Here is a 25,235-nt window from a genome sequence, read left to right on the forward strand (position 1 = left end):
AATCCAAAAGACCGAAAGGAAATTTTCTGGATGTTCAAATGTAGTGTGTATATTCAGTGTTGGCCCTCTAAATCACCTTATCCAGAACTACTTGACCGATTTTTACCAAACTTGGTCAGATTACTTTTCTATATATTGAAATGCCATTAAATCTTCAACTTAAAAGTTCAAGGGGGTGAGGCTGTAGAACAAGGTTACTCTCAGTATCTTAAGATTTTACCTAATTAAGATTTTATTTTTCTTAGGCACATTTATTAACAATTAAAAAATAATATTTAAAAAAAATATATTATTGCAAAATTGCACACTAACCCTTAAAATGCTCTAAATAAACTAGTGGCTAAGTGGGTATGTATCAATAGTACTCCCTCTCATCACAAAGAGCGCTAGTGTAGCACTGACTATAGCTGCAGAAGTCAACTGCTATATTGTTACATCACAGGTGAGTGGTAGAATTAATAAATTAATAATATTTAAGGTGGAAAAAAGTATTTAAAGTGGCCGCTAGTACTATCACACCCATGCGAATGAAATGCGGTATGCACATGCACTTTAGTTAGAATCACTGAATTAAATAAACAAAAAATATTATATTTAAATATAATGATAAACATTTTAAATTAAGTTGTGTCTGTAAGCTGTACATGAGAAAAAAGCCGCATGATGGGAAAGTCCTACAACTGTGTTGTCGGCTTTTTTTAATTAAAAATTCTACTTTTAAAAAGGAGGTAAAATAAAACAAATAACAACCTAACATTTTTACATAAACAACCAAACCTATTAAAGGTTTTTAAAGAATACAAAAGTTTCAATAAAACAATTATGTATTGTTTTAACAAATTCAGATAAAAAGTTATTATAAAAGAAAGCTATCCATTACAAGTCTTATGTCAAGTAAATATAATATTACAAGTTATGATTACCAAGACAAAGAAGATGACAGACTGTTTGAAGCAAATTTAAACTTAAAAATGAAATGTATCAGAAAAATAAAATGTAAAACAAGACAGACAACAAGATGAAAAATTTAGAAACTCAGGAAAGAAAGAATGCTAAATAAAGTGCAAAAGTATAATAAGACTATGATGGAATGGGGAAATCAAGAGATATGTGCCGAGTTTTACTCATGTTAGCAATAATATTATCATAAGAAAAAATGAAGAAATAAAGACTGCAGTACTGCCCTCAATTGTGAATTTACTTCTCCTCATAAATATACCAAAATAAACGGCAAACTTTTAATATATTATGTCCTGGTTTGCACATCCCAACCCCATACAAGAAGAAGCCTTGTGATGCTTCTGGTTGAAGCCCCCCCCCCCCCATACAGATGGGCTTTAATGGGAGCCTGGCTTTGCCCAGTGAACATAAGAGCTCAGTTGATGTTAAATTTTTTTACATTTCAGACTTAAGATCATAACCTGTTCTGTTTATAGCATCAAACAAGCTGTTTTAATTAGTATACTCCTACATTATAGTATGATCTACTCTCTTCTGAAAGAAGAAATCCATGTACAAAAAAAAAATTAACTTAATAAAGCAAATTTAATTATATCTTCAACTAAAAACAATACAAAGAAAATGTGAAAAGCATGTTTTGAAAACATATGTGAAACAAAACATTTCAATGAAAGATTAAATCCAGATTATGATAATCAACAGATTAGAAGCTGCAATTCTATGAGAAAATTCAAATTTATTTTGTGTTATCGCAAACTATAATACAGAATTAAGCCTTAATAAAAATTAAATGGAATTTTCATTATTTTATTATATTTTCTTATTAAAAGAGGTACTACTACATTTATAAATATATTAACTGAAAAGCTCATTAAATATTAACAACTTGTAATGTATCCAGACTGATAGTGTAATCTAATAGTTAATGACTATAAGTAGAAAACAAAAAACTACTCAGAAACCATCTGCATAAAAAAAATACTTAAAATAGAAAAATGATAACAAATATCAATTAATAAACAAACAATTCTTACAAAACAATTTTTGTTGAATAAATTAAATACAAACAATTGTTATTTTATGTAATCCAAAGCTTAAAAACCTAAAAATATCTAAACCACTGAAACTTCTCATCAGATCCCCCACCATGACCTCATGCACTTCTGCTTACAAAGGTTGAATAGCACAAAGATTTATTTAAAAAAAGACACAAACAGCACCTACCTTAAACAAATTCAACAGATACATCCATCCTCCACTGAATAAAATTAAAGGAAGATGGAAAAATATTTGTTCTTATAACAGAGAAATTAAATAATTTATAATTGTTAAAAAATACTTTCAGCTAATGGTTTATTCGTTTTTATTTTTAATTAACCAACCAAGAATAGATGAAACAAGAAAAATACATAAAATGTTTATGATAAAAAAAAAATATAATAAATACCTTAAGATATACATACCTTATAGTAGACATCTGGAACATACTGCTTATCAGATGATTCTTTTATATACCCTAGTTCTGCAGCATCTTTTGTAGGTATGAGGCACTGATCTCTGACTAATCCCATACACTGGTTCGATACACTATATCCTTCCATATGAACCTGATTTGTTGCATCACCTTAAAATAAAAAGAAACTTATTAATTAAGAAAAAAGCAACTACTTTAAAAAATAATAACTTTTATCATATTCTAAAATCACAGCAATCTTGATATTCCTAAAGAAGTGATGAGGCTATCACACACACATTTATTTAACTTCTCAATTAGTAAATATAAATAGTAACAGAGACAGATATAATTTTCAAAAATGTTAAATTGTATTAGCTCTAACTCTTCAAACATCATCAGATTTTATGTAAGCAGGACAATATATATATATATATATATATATGTATATACAGTGTACTCAAAAAGTAGTTATACACTATATAAAAATAATTATATGTTGAGGGATTGTATTCCATACACTGCTAGTAATGTTTTCTGCAATGGTTGAAAATCCTGCATTGTGTGCAGTTTGCTTTGGCGAGTCAGTCAGGCTGATGGCCTTGAGACAAGAAGCTGTTTCTGTTTTTGTTGTTGTTCATTGTGTGTTTGTCTCCTTTAAACAATTGAAACCATATCTTTCTATATGTGCTCAGAATTGTGTTAACTTTAGAACAGCAAATATTTCTCACCGAATATGTCTTCTGTAAGCATGGCGAGTACACATAGACAGTGAAAGTCGTTTTTCATTAGATTTCCATGACACTGGTCCCTAATCAACATAGTGTAAGAGCGCAAATTGAGAAATTTAGGGAGGCTGGATTGGTAAAAAACTGTGAAAGAAGACTATCAGTGAAGAAAAACTGAAAGACATATCAGCTGCTATGCAACATAGTCCCAACCTGTCTATGTGAAAGTTAGCCTGACTGAAAAACATTGGTGTTGCAAATGTAAATACAGCAGTTCATGAGAAGTTCAATCTTTTCCCATAAAAAGTGAATGTGGTTCAAAGGTTATTGGATATAGATTGTGGAAGTTTCTAGCAAATAACTCTGATATGTTTTCTATACTGAAAAGGCATGGTTCCATTTATTAGGGTATATGGACACACAGAACTCAGTTTATGGTCTGCATTACATGAAATTCCTACACATGACTAGAAATATAGCTGATCCAATATTCTTCACATAAATAATAGATTTCCTTCATTATAACAAAATCATTCAACAGTTCATGGTAGAACTAACCAATAACGAAATTAATAATGTTTGGATTCAACCAGATGGCAAGACCTTGCATACACCTGCAGTCTATTAAGTTTTCAGGGATAAAATCATTTCTAATGGTTTGTGACCATCTCATCCTCTGGGCTTAAGTTTACAGGATTTTTACTTCTGGGATTATGCATACAGTAATGTTTATCGGGGTAACACCCCACCGCCTGTTTTTCATGATTTCACCTAGAACATTCTGCATGAACTACTTGTTATGAAAGAGTGGGCATCAATAGCTATGGTCATTAGCTTGGTGGAAATTGGTAACGCATGAAAAGATGCCATGCCTGACTATAATTCAAACCTGGGACCTTCACACAAGATGCCAAAACACTTCTCATTCAGCCACGAGTTAGGCATTAACAACTTGTGTGTCTTTGAGAACAAGAAGAAATGTGTGCAGATATATCAGGTCATGGGGAACCTTTCCAACAACCACTTTAAGATAAGTTGATGTTACTTATGTTGAACTATTGGACAATAGGAGTATAGTTACTTTTCAAATGCACTTTATTACACAAATACAATTCACAGTGAAAAAATGCTAAGAGTGAGGCAGGAAACAATTCATTATTTGAAAAATAATATGGTAGAATAATGTGCAAATTCCAAAAAAATTATTCAAATATAAAGTTGGGTTTCTTTATAGGCAGCCTACAAAGAGAAAGAATTTTTGTACAAAGAATGTTTTATTTATACAACAGATAATTGAAGATTTTTAATAATACTTATGCTGAGGTTCAAGAGTTAGTGTAGAACAGAGATTAAAAGGAGAATTTAATGAAAAGAAAATCCATATTAACTAACAGATGACCTATAACATGTTTAATATAACTAACAAAAATTCATATTAATATATAATGAAAAAAAATAAAATAAATAAAAACACTCTTCCACCTGAATGAACAATCAAAGACAGACAGATTCCAGAAAATTGGAACTGGAAGATCCTGCATCAATAAAAAGTACCAGAAAGACAGGCAGTGAAACTCCTTTCAGAAAGAAAGAAACTCAGAAAGTTTTATTCAAATGGAAATAAGAAGAAAATAAATTTTAAAAAAGAGATAAGAAGTCGTTCGCTGAAAAAAGTACAAAAACTTAATTCACTTGGCAAAATATATTTAAACATCTATATAATTTTTACCAGGTATCTGTATCTAATCTACTCTAAGTAAAGAAAGGTGTAATGGGGTGCTCTTATAATATCTCCGCAACCAATAATCTGATTTTCAAAATTCAAACAGGGTATTTGTTAGTAGGTTAGGTTGATGTCTAACTTTATGATTATTTGGAAATCTGTGTATATATATGTAAAGTTTGTCTGTTTGTTATTGCTTCATGCAAGATCCAACTGACTGATAATTATTCTCAAATTTGCAGGATATCCCAGGGAAGGTTTTAAGCTGTCAACCAAGGCCTTAACTCCCTTGAAGGTTAAGGCCTTATGTTATATTAAACATTTTCATTATTTCTTTGCCCCAAGGAGGATGAAGTTGTGAATTAAAGATGTTCATTAAGGAAAAAATAGATTAATTCTTTTACTTCATTATTATATTTCTGCCACCATGGTAAATAAATAAGTTATTAATTTTTCGTTGTCAAAGATGGGTGTACTTTAGTTAACATGGTTACTGTTATTTTAGCTTTTGTAATTTAGTTTCTTTTTTAGGTTTCTATAAAGCCTGAATAATATTATAATTATTATTTATCAGTATTATTCTCACAACCATGAGGATATGTACAGTGCATGTGTATGCACCCAGGAGCTGAAGTCCTCTGGGTAGATGGGAATGGCGACTGAAACAAGGTTTCCAGGGCACCAGGGCACCAGTCCCCCTGGCAAATTGGAAATGGTGTGCAAAGTAAGCTCTGCAAACATGGGGTAGGCCCCTTAGCCCTGGAAGGCCCTGAGGAGCCCCTGATCTGGTTCCAGGATTCACATGGGCTGACCTCAGCCCCAAGGGTCCAGGTTCTGGCTAGTGTACACACACTTTTTTTGTCATTTATTGCTGTTCTAGGTAATAAAAGTGTTTCAGTGAATCAGGAAATTTTAAAAATAACATACTTCAGATATTACTTGATTTTACAAACATCTTGGAGAAATAAAACATGGTGAAAGGTCAAGTGATCTGGCTACCCACTAATGTGATATACATCAAAAATCAATAAATTTTTTTTATCTAAAGCACTATCACAGTGCTTTAGATATTTATATCTACCGTATTCATTCCACTACCTATATCACATAGGTAGTGGAATGAATCTGTTCATGTATCTTATACAACTACACTTGTGGTAATAATTTAGTAATGCACTGTCAGTAATTACTGTTACATATATATTTTAATACTATAAATGATGATATACATGAATTTTATATTATAAATGATTACTCATTCCAATTAGGTTACAAAATTCTTTCAAATGAATTGCTATAACAATAATTAATAGCTAGCAATTATACTTAATACAAATAGATTCACATGTATTGTAATGTAATACATAATTACTTTTCAGCCTGAATTTAGATCTTGAAGTGAAATATTCAAACCATTTTCTGTTTGTACATATGTTACAGTGGCTTTTGTTTCAATACTACTATGTGTGTAGAAATTTTTTCTTAATTATTTTTAAGGCATATATAATAAAATGTAAAAATTGGAAAAGTAATTCAAGCCATGAAGTACTACCTACATTATTACATTACATGATTTTTCAAACGAAAAACATTTATAATTTGACATTTTGGTAATCATCTACACCTCCATCTTTCTGCACTTTTGTCATGAATCACCAGAATAATTATGAAATAAACACTTTAACTAATTAAGAATTACTTTAATTAATTTCAGTATTTTTTTCTTATAACTGTAAGCTATAACCATGTCATTAGAATTCTAATTAGGATGTATTAGTTTATTTATTTAGGACAGTTGATTCATTTTTATAACAAACAAAACACACAGGTAAATTAAATGTAAAACAATAATATAATATAATACTTTAAAAATCAGAGGATGGAATCTGACTTATAGTATTCTCTACTACTGCTTCGGTATAAATGCATAGCATAAAACTAATTTCACATATGGAACATAAACGAATTACAAATATTAAAGCAAGAATTACATTACAGCATTCTAGATGAAAAATCAAACCAATACCAGTGAATGTTAAAGGTCTGCACCTATACATGATCCTTTGATGAAATAATAAATACAACAGAATATTTTTAATCAAAATGAATAAATACGAGAGCCATTCAGAAATTCTCGACTTGACAAAGAAACACACGATTTTTTAAAAATTAATTTTTTATTTAACCTTGCAATTTGATACATTTAGACCAACACTTTCCAACTTTCTAATACCCTCATATAATGTAGTGTGATTGGTCAAACACTACAAATAAGCAGTTGCCTCAGCTCTGACATCATGAATTGAAGAGAATTTTCATCCAGCAAGCCTTTCTTCAAGTTTGGAAAAAGGAAGCAATCACTGAGAACCAAATCAGGGTGAATATGGCCTCATTTAGAAGCACTTTGAAGAATAGGCTGTAAAGCTTTGCAGTTATAACCCAACATATTAATGCATGTGCATTAATGTAGTAAAAAAATACTTTCTTATTTGCTAGATGTGACTGTTTAGCCTGAATAGTACCCTTCAAATAATCCATTAATGAACCATAATACTCCCTGATAATATTTCTCTGTCTTTTTCCATGTAGTCTATGAACACCACGCCAGTAGGATCCCAAAAACCCATAGCCATGAATTTTTCTACAGATGGAACCATTTTTGCTTTCTTTGGAGCACTTTCACCTTCTCCTACCCAATGTTTGGACAGCTTTTTGGTCACTGGTATGTAATGGTGTGCACATTTTATCTACTTTTATAAAAAATCGAAGTCACTCACAAAAATCGTGTTTAAATAATTTTTAAACACCCTTGAGAAGTGTTCATTCAAATACATATTAAATCCACTGTTAACAAATGCAGCACTACCTACTGAGCAGAAAGCTTTTTATACTGAAAACATCAAATAAAATTTAATGGACATGGTCTATAGAGATATTTGCAATGTCAGCAAACTTGCTTACCTTCAGTCGTATTTATAGAATATGGTATTATGGATTTATAAGACAATGTCATAGGTCATATGGGTTTTTGGGCAATCTGAGCATTTATCATCTTGAATGGGTGAAAATGGCCATATTTAAATTAAGTGGCCCACTTTTTTACTGTTGAAAATGAAGAAGAAGAAGAAGAAGAATCCATTAAATTAAAATCTAATTCTTTCCTGTAAGTTCATTGGGATTACACCTTTCAGAACAACTTCTTTGCAAAGGTTGAACTTCAATTTTATACATCTTTCAAAATGTGGAAACTTGTTTGCTTTACTTGAGCTCCACAAACAAGCAACTAAATGCATGATTATGAAACTTTGCAGCAAGCCATCTAAAGGATTGTACTTGACAAATAGTCTTTTGGTCATACTTGTACCTATGTCAGGCAAACTTTCCATTATTTCTAGTAAGTGCTAAGGAAATCTAAAGTTAATAAATATTTACTTGAGAAAGATTGACCCACATATAGCCAGAGAGGAATCATACAACCCCTCACTACACCTAATTTCACTAAAAATGGTAAATGTTGTGGGTAACTCAATGTTATTTTAAAGCATTCACACAATTAGCATCTATCTGATTTTAAATTATGAAAATTATTTTATTATATTCCTGACCAGAAAAGATATTTAGTTTCAGGATTTGAATGTTGCAAGCTTCAACACTAATTACAGTTACATTTAAAAAAATGTAAAACACAAACTTTCCTAAATGATTACTATAGTAATATACAGCATTGCTTAAGTTTCATTTTATACCTTTCTAGAACACATGTTTTTTAAACAAATGTATAATGAAAATAAATGATTATTGGCATGGCCTGCAGTATTGTATTCTTGTTTGGAAGAGAATCCTTTCCAATCAGTATTTTCAAGGTTTTATGTCAAACCACAAACACAGATAAAACTGCTAATATATTTTCTCACAGGCATTATGTTTTCAAACATATATATATATATATATATATATATATATATATATATATTAAAGAATAATCTTTTTAGTGATACCAAACCACAATGTTGATTTATAGTTAAGTTTTTATGACAAAACTTAAAAAAGTTTCCAGAATCAAGGTTTCTTTCCTGAAATAATAATGTTTCATATGTTATTGCATTGGCAGCATTCATATCACAATATGGCTAGTGTTGGTCTTACTTCCTTTAGTGAATAATTATCATCTGCATATGACATCATAGTTCAAATGTTTTATCACTAAATAATCTATAAATGTCAGATTTTTAATTTTCATTTAATCATCATCAAAGACCATTATTGTTAATTGAAAAAGTATCTACAATATCAACAAAAAAATAATAATTTTATGAATGGCACAAGTGTTTGTATTATAAACTAATGATGAAAACATTTAGCACATTTGAATGGACAAAAGAAAATTTGTTAAAATAGAATTACTTACAAATCTGAATATTTGAAAAAAGGTTGCTGCAGAGTGTATATTAAGGTTCATTAGAGATAAAAACTTACCAAATTTTTTGATCCAACCAAGTCAGATCTTTAAAACTACATTTTGAAGATCTGTATTCTCAAATTTAAAAAGAGTAATTTCAAATTTAAGACAAACAATATGGCAGATAAGGTACATGAATACAAAACACTATTTATATTACAAACAATTAAATAGTAATCATATGTAAGTCAATTTATGATTCATGACTTCCAGATTGTCACACAGTGAGCACATCATAAAAATGAAAAGAATTAAGAATAGCTGCCTGGATACACTGGATAAAAACTGTCAATACACTGGCCAAACATTTAAACTTTGAAAATTAATTTTGAAATCCACTTAATTATTTTTCAGAAAAAATCTTTAATTTCAGAAAATCCCATTTTCAGTTCATTTACTCAGGTTGCATCAGCATCTTATAAATTTACATCAAGTAATCAACATCTATCCATTAAAATACAAATTATATGGTTATACAAAAAAATAATTATGTTGTTAAAAAATTGTAAATTTGAATGCACATACAATAAAATAATAGTAAACCGGTTACCAGTATATTAAAAAAACACAAAAATCTTAAGTTATGTTTAAAGTTATAGAATAAATAACTACAAGATACATAAAATAATTAAATAATAATAAAAAGTATAAATATAAAACTACAAACCTGTAACACAAATTGTAACAAACTTAGAACCAAAACAACCATTAGGAGAAAAACGGCAGGGATTTGGATGGAGATTTTGAAAATGTCCGGCCATAATACATTCTTGAGCAGATAGGAAATGAGAATTGACATTACGAACATGTTTCACCTATATACAAAAAAGAAAATAGATTGTTAATATGCAAGCATAAATAAAAATTATTTTAGATTAAATTAACCATAAAACATGGTTAATCTAATACCCTAAGAATGTCAACTTCAATAGTGAAGTACTCACAGTTAGATTTTTAGCTTTTCTACAGTATGTAACAGAAAATGAACAGGTTTTAGGAAGCAATTTAATAAATTTTGATGAAATTATCATTAATATGCCACTGTCTATTTTAATTCAAAATTTTATAGCTTGTTTATAAAATTCTGATAATAGTATAAACAATAAATCATAATGAAAGGTTAATTTTTTTCAGACAAGTTAACTGAAATTTCAGAATAATTTTTTTATAAAATATTATGTACTTTTCCCTAAGAATTATTTTATACAAAATATAAAAATAGCATTTTAATAATGAAAGTTTGATGTAATTGAAATAAGATTATGACAAAGACATAATAAATTGAAAAAAAAATAACATCAATGAATTTTTGCTTGAACGCCAGAGTTACATTTTGAATACCCTAACTAATTTTAATTAAAATAAGTAGCAGAGGTATTTATTTTTAGAAAATAAAAAGTAGTTTGTGTGCATGCGTGTATGTGTATACACAATATCCAAAAAAGAACTCCAGGATTTCAAAAATGAATATAGTAGACGCCTCTTCCCAAATCAGCTGATTTGGAAGTCGATAGTTCCAGCGTTCAAGTCCTAGTAAAGTCAGTTATTTTTACAAAGATTTGAATACTAGATCGTGGATACCGGTGTTCTTTGGTGGCTGTGTTTCAATTAACCACACATCTCAGGAATGGTCAAACTGAGACTGTAGAAGAGTATACTTCATTTACATTTATACATATCATCCTCTGAAGTATTATCTGAAAGGTAATTACCAGAGGCTAAACAGGAAAAAGAAAAGATGCCAATAGGTAGTTGCCATGTACAGCATAAGAATTGACATGTATGGACATAAGAATTGAAAATATAAAATAATTCAAGAGTTTGCCAATGACATTTAAAATGCTGATTATTGTATTACACCGGATGGGTCCTTATGCTACAAACATGAAGTGTTGTCTAGATCCAAAAAATCTATGGACCATGTTACTGTGCTTTGTTGTGCTAATGTCAGGAAAAGACCAAAAAAAACTTACCATAATTGGGAAGGTTGACAAGCCTCATTGTTTTAAGCGGTTTAGAATGAACAGTTTGCCAGTACATTATGTTTCTAATAAAAATTCTTGGATGATGAGGGCAATCTTATTAGAATGGCTTAGCAACTGGGATGTCAAATTGCAGAAAAAATTAAGAAAAATTATACTACTGATTGACAATTGTGTTGTTCATCTGCGACCAAACTGTTTAAAAAATATTACTATTGAATTTTAACCACCCAATACAACGAGCCTCATCCAACCATTGGACTCAGAAATTTTTAAAAATATGAAGTCTATTTACCAACATAAGTTGAACCACATTCTTCTAGAAATAGAAGAAAATTTACTGAATTCTGGCTCTACAGCTAGAGGAATAAGTGCAAGAGTCAACTTGTTGCAAGCAATTCAATTCGTAGCCGACAGCAGCTGGGGGAGTAAGTAAAGAGAGAGTAAGTAAAAAGACAATAAAAATTGTTTTGCCCATTGTGGATTTTCTAACCCAGAAGATCTAGAAAATATGCAGGAAAATGATGGTAACACATCACTGCAGCAAATTGAAAATTATCAAGACAACAGATGAAGCCAGTGACAATGAAGATGAACCAGAAATACAAGTTACAATTCAAAATGAAAAAAAAATTTATTGTTGGACTTCAATGGTTTTTTATGCAGGAAGGAAGTGAAGGCAGTACTCAATTGGAGCTGAAAATCTGTGCAAATTTCGTTGACTGTAATTAAAACAAAAACGACAGTACAAGTTAGATGAATTTTTAAAGAAAATAATCAGATGAGACTTTTATGTAGTGTATGCATGGCTATTTATTCTATTTATATGTTTAACACAAAAAATATTTATTTTATTTTGAGATCGGAAGGAACTACAAATAATGATTGGTCATTTCCTTTCAGTTAATTTCATTACTACATGCAGCCTACATAAACAGCACAGTACATATTTTAACAGTAGACTACATGAACAGGTGTTTTTGAACTACATTAACATTCAGTTTTTACATTAAAGTTTTGCGACTGCAGTGTACCATACCTTGTGTATATATCAGTAGAACTTGCACATAGAATGTGTGTCTTATGTTTAATGCAATACAGTGTCACATACGCTACAATTTTTGAATTCTTTTATTAGGGCCAGCCGTTTAATTGGGCCAAAATTCTCCGATCCTGTTGTGTCCTAATAAAACGGAACCGACTATAGTATTTATTTTGCAGCACTCAACAAATTTTTATGCATAATGTTGAAGGGACAACAACAATTAATCTTTTGTTACACATTCTTGTCAGATAGCAACTACATCAAACTGTTGCACAGGCTAATCTGTTATAAGCCCAAAGTTCATTACCATTGCCGCGCAACAAGAAAAATCACAGTGCACATACTGGATCACAGAAACAAAATCAGTAACTATCATACAAAGAAATTATACATGGGTCTATTATAGAATTTCTTCGAGTGACAAAAAGAATACTCAAGTGGTGTGAACAGTTTTTGGAAACCCAAAGCGTTTTGAAAGAACATTCATCATGTAGGCCTAAAACAAGTACTGAAAACGCAGAAAGAATTGAACTACTTTTCAACGAAGTCCAAAGTGTTCACAGAGTTAGTCATCAACTAAATATTCCTAAATGTGCTGACCATCGGTGTCAATCGCAAGCATCCAACCCCTGCAGGGAAAGAAGCCTTGTGATGATTCCGGTCACCACACAACACCACTTCCCCCCCATTCATAGCTCTGATGAACTTTAATGGAGGTCATCTTTTGACCCTCTAACTTTTTACATCCTACAATAATAAGCCAGGCCTCGTTGGGGTGCAACCGATGTAAATGCCTCAGTAGATATTTTTATATCAGTGAATTATGACTCAGCCTTCACCTTCGCTGTAGGTTTGCTTTCAGACATCTAGACTGTACTACTTTGCTGCCCTCCGAACTAGCTAACTGAGTTTGCAGAAGCACAAACCACTAGTTCTACAGTTTAATTGAGCTATTGTGAGTAAATGTCTCATAATAATCGAGGAAAATTCAATAGATTACATACCACAAGAAATGTTGTTTGCAACATCGGAATTTATTCCTAGTTCCCTTAGTGAACTCAACTTTATGGTTCAAATCCCTGACTTCAATCACAAGCAACTGAAACTTTGTGCTTGCATGCTGACATTGTCTGTTTGGCTCTCACTTTAACTGGAGATGTTGTATGTTACCATTCCACTGACAGCCGCACTTTGATGCCAGAGTGATGTGAGAAACCCATGTCTCTCATTCCCTGTGACAATGTGGTCTAAAGGTTCATCTCCTTCCTCACTGTATCAGGCCAAAAATGTTAAAGAACCAGCCATTCTCTTTTTTGGTGATATTGAGAAACAGCTGGGAACTCACCACAAGCACAGTTTTTTGAACTGTAAGATTTCAGAAACAACTTTGTTTAGCACTGACCTTGAAACTTGTGGGAATATCAGTGACAAAGTGGAAATTGTGAATCGCCGGTCTTCACACATTTTTGTGTCAACTTCGTGCACCAAATCGTCTGCAATTACAGAAGATTGGCCCTGATAATGGTTCATCATGGACATTGTCCCACCCATTCTTCTTCAACAGTCTTACCTGTTGAATTTATTGAATTAGGCCACTTATTAGGTCACTTATTGAATTAGGCCATATACCTCACATATCTGACAATGAATGTCTACTGCTGACACATTCCTTGTACTCAACATTCGAATCACCAACTGTATTTCACAATTAGCAGGCCACCCAATTATTTGAAATATTTCAACTTCACAAATAAATTATACATAGCAATGCTACGACTGCAAATGGCGTCTGTAATTGTGCAAGGCATGCCAGGACCTGGGGCACTTCCATGTTTCTGTAGCCACACAAAACTTACATAGCTGCAGCCAATTGGACCTTACTTAAAGCCCTTGAATAGATACATATACATTTATACAAATGTATACTTTATGAAAACCTTTAAATGTTAACTGCAGAAAATGAAATTAACGTATAATTCTCACAACTTTAAAAAAATAAAAATCTAATTGATACAATTAATAAAGTTTACAGTAAATTTTCAAAAAAATTGTCTTTCTATTAAAATACCTACATTTGGTTGCATGATTTAGGATTGCTAGCACTGCTCTTCACAATTCTGCACAACTTTACTTAATTTGTGCGGTAGAATATGTAATATGAGCATCCAACTCTTCATACATATAAACTTTTCTCTTGTACACAATACTTTTCATCCAACCCCACACACAAAAATCTAATGGTTAGATCAAGTGATCTTGGTGGTCAGGAGTGTGGCCTGCCACAGCCAATCCATTGCTTTGGAAATTGCTCATTTAAGTAAGCCAATGTGGCACTTGAGAATTGGTAAAGCACAACATCATGCTGAAAGTACATGCGGTATTTTAATTCTAGTGGAACATAAACTTTATTGTCTGAATAAATTAGTACTAGTTTTTTGTTTTTTTATTAATTTTTTAATTTTATTTTTATTTTTAATAAAACACAATTTTGTATCAATGCACTTTATAGAAAAGCAAACATGCTTTGTACATGTAATCCCTTCATTTTCACATGGTAAGTATTAAAGTCTCTGTCTAGCAGAGGTTGTGAAAGGACGTGTTTTGTAGTGCTCTGTGATGTGTGTGTGTGTGTGTGTGTGTGTACCTGAATAACATTTTGTGTCATCACCAATATACCATTAGGACGTCCAGTCCAGCCAGCAATAGCGTTCTATCTTTTGTCTGACCTTCCGCTCAAACCGGATATATTTTAGCACAGTTTACTTTTATTTTATTTTAAATAAGTGTCTAACAATTAGTTAAATATGTAGATTTTATTTTTAGGCTTATGACAAAGTAATTTTATTACTTTTGAACTATTTTATAAATAAAATACTGATTAGTATTAAGTAAATCATTTTTACTTAAATTTTATTTAGTCATTCACTGATAGACACTTTTCCAGGTTTAATTATCGCCTTGTATTATCAATCCTTGTATTATCAATGTAGCATCAATTTATGCTAATGTAAGCCATTATACACTTAATTTTTATTTTTTTTAAATAAGTTAATTTATTATTTTTGACATTTTAAACTTACACTAGTGTTAAAATTTAGATACAATTTTTTTTTTAAGCTAATGGCAACTAATCGCCCACCACCACCTCCTCATTCTCCATCCCCAGAAATTTCCAGCAGAGAGTTTGAAACCTTGGGAGCCCGAAAAAGGGCCAAGCACAGGGCGTTGGTAGCCGTGGACATTGAACCCATGGAGCCAACCACAACCGAGGGTGGTCCAGAAACAGCAGCCACCACCATGGAAGTTGTCCATGGTGTCCATGGAAGGTGTCCTGGTGGCTGCCAGGACCTGGCATCCACCACCAGGAGAAACCCCCTTACAACCACCAATCAAGAAGCAGAAGAAAATCCCACCCATAATGTTGGACTGCCCAAGGGAGTGACCCATGCTGGCGAGAGCCATATCTGCCACAGTCCACAGGCGCCTGTTCAAAGAGCACCAAGCTCTCAATAAGGCTGCAATTAAACAGCAAAGGCAATTTCCAGGAAGTGCAGAGCTTTTTGCACTCAAAGGGAGCTTTCACACTTACCAGCTCCCTAAGGAGAGGGAGCTTAATTCGTGGTCTGAGGTATCCCCTTTGCGGCCACCTGCGAAGAAGTGGGAGAGGAGCTCTCCTCACTAAGCTATGACATGGCGTCAGTGAAGAAACTGACCACAAGAATGGTAGGGAAACTCCTACGTGCCTTGTGGCACTTAAAAGAACACCAACCACCAGGGGCATCTATGACCTGGACAGTATATTTTAACAGTGACGGCATTCGTTTCACAAGGGAGCCCCCCTCAATGCCACAGTTGCCAAAAGTTCAGCCACTCATCAAACTACTGCCACAGGGCACAGCTCTGCGTCAAATGTGGTGGGGACCACGAAAAAAATATCTTTCCTAAAGTCATGAGAAGAGCCATATCATGCGTGAATTGCAGGGGGCCTCATCCGGCAAATCATAGGGGATGCCCTTATTACAAGGAGCACTTAGCCCAACAAAGGGCACCTCACAAAAGTCTGTGATCACTGACAGGCCTAGCTGGGTGCGGGTTGCCACAGGGGTACCAAAACCCTAGCCACAAGAGGTTCAGCCCAGTGACAGTGGGAAAAGAGGTGCCACCTCCTCCCACACTGCAAAAGCCCCAATAGGTTTCAGCGACCAAGAAGGTTTCGGCCTCAAAACTGACCAAAACCAGAATTAAGACTACCCCACAGACGACAAAAGAAGCCAAAAATTCGGGAAAACCACAGCGGGTGATAACCAAGACTCAAACTGTGGCAAAACCCGTAAGAGTTCCCGGGGCTTGGCGCCCATCAAAGGTGGCGTCAAAAACACCTAGCCGCATTACTAATGGAAATGTATTTTACCTGACCAGTGTTAATTACTAGTAGACCACTTAATTATTCAAAATGATAAATGAAATAAATTGTTAACTTTAAAATATTTTTAAACATTATTATGGTTTTTTCGCACGTGCGCATAAGCAAGAACGTTAAGAGCAATTTTTCCGCGCTTCATAAAAAGAAAAAACAAAAATTAAAGAAGTAGGTAGGTTGAAACATGAAGGTTTGTCATATTGTCCTGAACGAGGTCTGTTATATCTTTCTTGCAATACAGAACATGACTCCTTTTTATGTCTGTTTCTAGTGAACCAGCACAATGCGGTGTCCACGCGATCCCACCACCACCCTTCCCGGACACATGTGTATCTAAAAGCTTCTTCCAAACACTAGGGCCCCCACGGAAGGCAAATTCCTATTTGGCCATAAGGCTCTAGCACCGAAAGGACTTCAGAGGACGGACTGAAGGGGAATATTGCCGGAAATACAAAGCACATACACGCTTAATATCCTGATATCAGCCCCAGTCAATTGTTTCTCACTGGTCTAAGGGACCGGAATGCAAATATGAAATCCATCCATAAATAAAATAAAACAATTAAAATCTATAACCGCCACAAAACAGATGATAACCCGCCAGATAAAACAGGGCTGTCCAGGTTCTGCAATTAGTAGGGAGAAAACAAACTCCCGCTACCCTAGCTTTCTGTTCCGTTCCGGTAAGTATTAGTAATAAATTCAAACCTTGAACTTGTATTTGTTTTTATTGGGTTATTTTACATCAATTTTCTCAGAATGAAATTCTCTACAAGTTATAATAAAATGTTTAATGCACCTTATAGCTATTTAATAAAGTTTTTCTACTAAAAATTAAAAAAAGTATTTTTAGACAACAAATCTTTCCGTTTTATGTCAGATATTATAAAAACTACTGCAAGATATGGTTCTGAAACCTATTCTATTCAATTTGTCAGGTCAAAACCAAAATGAAACCATTAAGTTCACCCCTTAATTTGGGTTTTATTTCACTCTTTGTCCAGCAATCAGGGAGAAATCTTTCACCAACTGTACTTGCTAACAGAGTATTTCTGGGGATCCATGTTTATATGAACATTTTTCATTATTTTTAACATTATTTTATTTTTTAACACTACAAGAACCACCTGTATAATTTTACATCTAAAACAATTTTTTGTTTTCATTAGTGCAACATCAGGTATGTTTCAGAAATATTTTAAGCATTGAATTATAATAAAAAATTTATTTAAAGCTGTAGAGTACTGTCAGATGTAGCACTGTCAACATGCATTGATTTACAAACTGAATAATTAATATCTTATTAAAAAACTGATAACAAAATTGCAATACTTTCCTGTTATTCGTAATTTATTCTTATATAGTGGAAAAATAATTATACATGAAAAGTTATCTAAGATTTCTTTTTTGGAGTGGGGATAATTTATGATAAAATTTCATTGTAAAATTAACAACATATTTTAAATAAACCTAAAAAAATTTTTGAAATTCAAAAAATCTGTATTTTTTAAATTTATTTTGTTCCTCCACCTTCAAAATCTACTTCCATGAAAAATAATTTTATTTTTTTACATTTATTATGTTAAATTTAAGAAACTAAAAAAAAATTCCACTGTAAAAGGAACAATCAATAAAAAGTTTCCTAAGATTCCTTTTTTGGGGGTGGAGGGTGGATTATGAAAATTTTACTGTAATGATATCATTACAAATTTATTATTTAAACTTTTAATAATATTAAAAGTATAATATTAAATAAACAAAAAAAAATTTTAAAGAATACAAAAAATTGATATTTTTACACTTTAATCAGCTTCCCCACTACCAATATTGTGCTTCAAATATTTTTTTGGGGTCACTTGCACTACTTATGCCTACAACAAAAAAAATCGGTAAAAAATTGAGAAATTTTGGAATAAAGTTTTATTTTTTAAATGATAAGTTAAGCAGGCACAGAGGTACTGAGCTTAATAAAAAGTGGAAAAAATATTTTGAGAAAATTGACCCCAAAAATTTATCTACCCCCTGGACACATTGACCTATAATTTTCCCCAAATAAACGCCTCATTTACACAAGTCTCTGTACAAAAATTTAATAAAAATTAGTTTATCCTGTCAAAAGTTATTAAGCTTCAAACAAGCTAACACATGTACAATCGATGTACAAACCCATGTATGAACGATCATTACCCCCACTTTTTCTGTTTTTTGGAATCCTTGGGTAATGAAAGATTGAGAAATGCATAAAACCCATACCCTACTTTTTGACTGAGAAATGCATAAAACCCATACCCTACTTTTTGACTGTTACCATAGATTACTTCTTGAAGCATAGCTCTACAGCTATAATACCAGGAAAGTAAAACGTATTTATAATTATGGTCCTGATAAGACTGAGTGTATAAAGATAAAATTTCACTCTTTATTTAAGTAGTACAATCAAACATTTCTAATGATATTTGAAAAATAGAATTATGATCTTAAAGAAAAATATTTTAAAAAGTTATAAATATTGTACAGTATTTTTATCATAAAAACAAACTATTACAAAGCATCACAAAATTCATTATGAATACAGGATTATGGGCCTGATACTTTACACACCCTTTTACTGAACAGTTAGAAAGGATTAGAAAATTTAAAAAGGAATCAAAGTTACAACACAAGGTGGATAACCAATTGTGGCTTCTAATAAATCTATCTTCCATTTCTATAACACTCCTAAGATGTTTTAGGGATTAAGAAACCACAAGGTTGTTTAATGTAACCAAGGATCCCATGATTTTTTTTTTTTACATATTCATAATATAACATTTGAACCCAAAGTACATCAATTAACAGATCAAATAAACTTCTGACAATAACCAACCCCATCAAGTAATGGAGTATTTTTTTCTGCTTACTACAACATTGTGTCATGTTTACACAGAGTTCACATGTGTGCTTCTAATTTTTATTTTTATATATAATACCCACTTCCCTGCATATCAAGCTTTAGTAGAATTTTTAGGCAGATAACTTCCTAATGCCAACCTACCCATAAGAAGGAATGTGGCATCAAATCTGTTGCAAATGAAAAATATCATTAAATATCATTATTTAAATGAATGAAAGGATTTATATTAAGAACCAATAAATGAAAGATATGGTCTATTGTACTTCCATTACAGAACAAACAAAATCCATATTTTCAAATACAGCACTTGTAGGTCAAAATACCAATCACAGTGCTGTAGCAAACCAATCCCCTTTAACTCATCCTCTACATGGATTCTACCTTGATCACTATATAAATTTAAAAAAAATAGTAAATAAAAATAGGTCAAGTGTTAGTTAAATTTAACCCAGAGAATTAAAATAAATTAAGAACTTTTCAATGTGTTTTTCCTTTAAGTCTTTCACTTTTGCTTATAACCTACTCATATAATAATATTTACTTATTTACGATTAATCAAATTTTTCCATAGGATTAACTACTATTTATGTTTTCACAAAACTAACAGAGAGCTTTCATATTGTTAAGCAGATTTCAACTCCTGTGTTCCTTCATGGACAGCATGTTTTCACAGACTTAATGAATAGTTTCAAAAACAAATCTATCCATAATCAACAAAATTATAAAATTAATCACAGTTAAAAATGTTTTCAATGTTGATAAGTAAAAATTATTAAAATTACGTAATGAAGATACAACAAAATAAAGTAATATATAACTAAGTCCACACAAATTTTTAAAATAACAAAAAACAGTAAGTGTACAAGCTAAAAATAACACTGCAGATTAAGCCAATGACAAAACAAATATCTTACAGTTCCTTTTTTGAGATCTTCAGCTACTAAATCCGTAAATATCCAACCAACTCTTCTCAGTCCTAATTGTGAAGCTATCTCTTCTACAATCTGTTCTTTATCATCAGGAAGTAATGTTACATGATCTCTACTACTTTCCTACACAAAGAAAGAAAAAATATTTAAATTTTACAGTTTCACAGTTTATTAAATTTAATTTTCACAATTTCTACCCAAAGATTAATTTTATCATCCAATGACACCACCAGTTATTACACAAAGCTTAAGAGATACTAGAATATTGTGATAACCAAAAATTATATTAACAAATTTCTATTCCATTAGCATTATCTATCACCTACATAAACATTACAAGAATGAGGGGTGGCTGAGATGTAATGTCCACTGGAACTTGACGGAGAAAAAAAAACAGTGAGGTTAACAATCAACAAAAGATCGCCAGCATTTTTCAATGATGAGATGAGAAAACTGGTTCATCGTAGGGAAAATGTGTAGCTGTTTAAATTTTGACTATGTCGAAAAATATAATATGATTTTATAGCAAATAAGATATATAGTTTTATCCCATATTTGTTCCATGTAACTATCTCTTTTCATTAGTGAGTAATGAGCGACTGTGCTTTACATTCCATCCACCGTTCATATATAGCATAAAATTAATTTACCTGTAATAATAATTTAAACATTATATAAGGACTGAAAATGGAATACAAATAAGTGCTGTCAATTTAAAATCATTGTAGAACATAGTTTACAGTTACTTTTACCAAATTTTATTATTTAAACTGCAAACATAGGGGTAAAAATTATTTTTAAAGTCTGCTTTTCTCAATTCAACCCCAATGCTGTTTCACATGGGAGGACACGATCTCATCAAGGGAAAGTACTGAATTTCTCATAAATTTGTTCATTTAACTTTGATTTCATTATTCTGATACAATTATTTTTCACAATAGTTTGGCATTTTTTTCACTATTGACATTTTTAAGTCATAAAACCAACCACTCCTGTAAAATTGTTATTAATTCCTAAAGTGCATTCATATCAAATGTGTTAATATGTTTTTTATTTATTACTGTTTTTTTAAGAAATAAAATAAATACAAAACAAGTACTTTCAATAAATCTGAAATCAAAATACAGTTAATCTTACAATAGCATTTTCTTCTGTTATACAAGAGATAAAAAAAACACCTTACAAAAAAAATTTATTTAAAATTTAGACCTACATGGCCATTTCAATTGTTAAACAATCATCATAATTAGAAATAATGTGGCTAAAACGTACATATAAAAACATTTTAAAAATAAACAAAACAAAACACAAAAACAGAGAAATAATAGGCAATATTAATTGATAAATAAACAGTTATTAGAAACTATAAAACTGTTGTCATTTCAGGCAATTAGAATAAATTTCAGGCATTTAAATTCCAATCCATACTGAATGCATGCCTCTTTTATAGGTCGAGTAGTTAAAATTTATCTCAAAGATGATAAGCATAGCAGGAATCTTAAGCCAATCAAACAGATCTCTCCATCCAACAAAAAGGATTTGAAAAGCAGGGGACAACAGTTTAATGTTCTTATAATTAAAACCTTACACAAGTAGATTTTTAATAAATTTAAAATTCAAACAGCTGTTGGATACTGATCTCCTGTTGTTAAATAATGAAGTGACCAGTTTCCAAGTAATAATGAACTACAGCCAATCTCCATATTTGTGAGTCAAATCCTCCTTTAATCTAATTTTAATATTTTCTTAATTTGATCTTTGTAACTTAAATTGCAATTATTATCTTTACAAAAAATTTATAAATGCCCATTCTTTAATCAGGTTTGGCTTTGTTTTAGCATTTCTAAGGATGAAGGCCAACTTCCTAGATGTTAAAGTTATGTTAAACTAGTAATGTTAAAGTTATCATTTTTTAGTCATCATTCTTTTAAAAATATTCTTTGTATTGTTATCAATAAAAAAATTAGCATTAAAAAGGATAGGAGAGGTAAAATCTTTAATGAAAGTAATAAAAAAATAAACTGACAGGAACAAAAAAGAAAAGGTATAAGAACAAAACATAAAAGCAAACACTATAAAAAAAGGTAGTTAAATTAATGAGAAGGAAAAAGGGGTGAAGGAATGAGGATTATCTTGCTGATTGTATTTATTTTTTACTGTTGAACCAATAAACTGTTGGAGCTTTATGAAAGGTCTAATGAGACTTAAGATACCTTTAAAGACTTTCAAAGTATAATGAGAGAAGAGATGAAGAGGGAAATACAAAAGACAAAGAAAAATCAACTAGAACCAGACTTGACATACATATGAGGAGTGGCTGAAATGTAATGGATAGTCACTCATAACTCACAAATGAAAGGATAGTCAAATATAACAAACATAAAGAAAATTAAATTTGGTACAAATAATTACATTTATTTTTTCATGTAATCCAGGTGCTCTTTCCTTGATCCGTGACCTCACTGCTTCCTTCAGTCCATGTCCAGACTGCTCCTTCATACACGGTGAAATAAATATCCTTTGTTTAATTGTGGAAAACAGTAAAAATTGCAAGGCACCAAATCTGTATGGAGGCTTTGGAATAGTTTGAAATTACAACTTCACCTGAGCCTTGGCAGTTGTACATAATGTGTCTGAATATTATCATGTCACAGAATTATCGACTCCTAGGATTGTCAAACACAATACATTTCCCTAAGGAGTTTTAGCACTTGCTTTAGAAGCACCAATACGAAGTGGAAACTATTTGTCTTTACCATCAATCACAGAAACTGGTCGACCACTGCGAGGTTCATCCTTAATATTCACCTTTACCAGCTTCTGATGCATGAAATTTTATTGCCAACCTACTTATAGCAGCTCAGTTAACAGTTTCATCACCATAAATAATTTTTTGATGACAGTGAATGTCAGCAGCACTACTAAATTTACTATTTCCGCTGTTAAAGATTTAGTTATACACATTGTTTTAGATGCATTGACATAGCAGATAAATCTCACTCCATAACAATAGCTAATGGCAGAAAATGTAAGGGTGTGGGTCAACAAGTTTAGGAATGTTAATAGTTGGGGAACAGAACTACAAGACAACAGCATCTGTTATTTTGTGTGACACTTTGTTCTCCCATTACATTCAAGAGTGCATTGCAATTGAAAAATAATACATAAGAAGAATAATATTTACTTACCTGTGGCGGTTCATAAATAGCTGCAACTGTAGCACGAATGCCAAGAGGCACATCAGAGTGAACTTCATAACGACCATATAAGAAACCAATACGTTGATGGCCTGTTGTCCGCCAATAATCAAGAAATCTTTCAACCAAATGTGGATTTTCAAACATAGCATTATCAACATGTCTGTAAACCTGTAAAAAAATATCTAAATTAAATAAAAGTAATATAAGATTTATTACACATAAAGTTAGACAACCTTTATGTACTTTTATCTCTTCAAAAAGTATTAGGAAAGATGACACTCTAATATAAAACTGTTTTTTTATTTAAAGAACTATAGTCTAAAAGTGACTAGTTAACTAACAAGACACTTCCTCAGATCATCCAAATATATGTCCAACCTCAATTAATCATTAAGAACAATGATGATGGCTAGTACAAGACCAGATAGTAACTTCTCAAATAACATTAGTTATACATTACTATTTCTAAATCCTCAATAAAATAGTAAATTGCACTAATTACAACCTGATAGTTCCATAACCCATACTTCCTTACAAATAAAGCCCTTTTATTTTACTTACACTCCTTAAACATAAGGAAGAATCAGATACCTTAAGGCATGTTTAAACGTTTTGGGTGAGACAGCCAGAATCTGATCTTCCAGTTTTCCACTCCAGAAGAGCTAAAATGCAGTGTAAATTTAAGTTTTATATTTATATTTCCTCATTTTTTTCTATTTTTTAATTGACACAGATTTTACTCTAGTGTTTAACAATAATATGTAGCCTAACAATACATTTAACACATTCACAAAACTAAAACAAATCGTTCTACATATTAGGGATAAATTAAAAACTGAGGAAAAATTAAACAATGATGTGTTTGAGAAAAATTAACAAATGAGCATAGAATAGGAACAATGAACTTTTCAGACATTAAGAGATAAAAGAGAGGTGCTGTTAAAAACTTCATATCAAAACTCAAAGGAAATTTGTCTAAAGTCTATAAAGAAAGTATTAAAAAAATGTGGATAAGAACCTTTTCTAATAACTTATTTAAAAGCAATCTATTAATTGTTAACTTCTGGACCACTTTTAGTAGAAAACCTAGTTGTTTTTAATGTGAAATTAAATGGTTATGAGAACGTTAAAACAAGTAAGAGATATGACTTGAAAAATGATAAAAATGGTTCTCATTCTTAAGCAAACTGCTTACAAAGGGAAAGAAAAGTTTTAAGTTCTCTTCCTACCTCTAATTTTAATCAATTCTACAATCGATAGATCAATGTTGTTTCCTTGAATCATGCAACTGTATAGTTGTTAAAAAAAATTAGTTGATATACAACCAAGCAGTTTATTTAAAAGACTGCTGCAATGTGTTGGCTAATGCATTAACGGACAAATGTTTTTTGTCAATTATTACACAGGCAAGAACATTAAAAATTAAATAACTTATTAAAAATT

General features: G+C 31.4%; 1 protein-coding gene across 2 annotated transcripts in view; it reads right to left on the reverse strand.

Moving 5' to 3' along the window:
- Window positions 1–25,235, reverse strand: part of Npl4 (nuclear protein localization 4) — an 83,016-nt gene that overhangs the window by 37,654 nt on the left and 20,127 nt on the right. For both annotated transcript variants that reach the window (XM_075374964.1, XM_075374963.1), the window contains exons 7-10: window positions 23,781–23,960; window positions 20,578–20,715; window positions 9,991–10,138; window positions 2,424–2,584 (exon numbers count right to left, since the gene is read on the reverse strand). In XM_075374964.1, coding sequence (XP_075231079.1) covers window positions 2,424–2,584; window positions 9,991–10,138; window positions 20,578–20,715; window positions 23,781–23,960 — 627 coding nt within the window. The remainder of the gene's footprint in view (window positions 1–2,423; window positions 2,585–9,990; window positions 10,139–20,577; window positions 20,716–23,780; window positions 23,961–25,235) is intronic.

Source organism: Lycorma delicatula, chromosome 9 (assembly GCF_047948215.1).
Source record: "Lycorma delicatula isolate Av1 chromosome 9, ASM4794821v1, whole genome shotgun sequence".
NCBI lineage: Eukaryota > Metazoa > Arthropoda > Insecta > Hemiptera > Fulgoridae > Lycorma > Lycorma delicatula.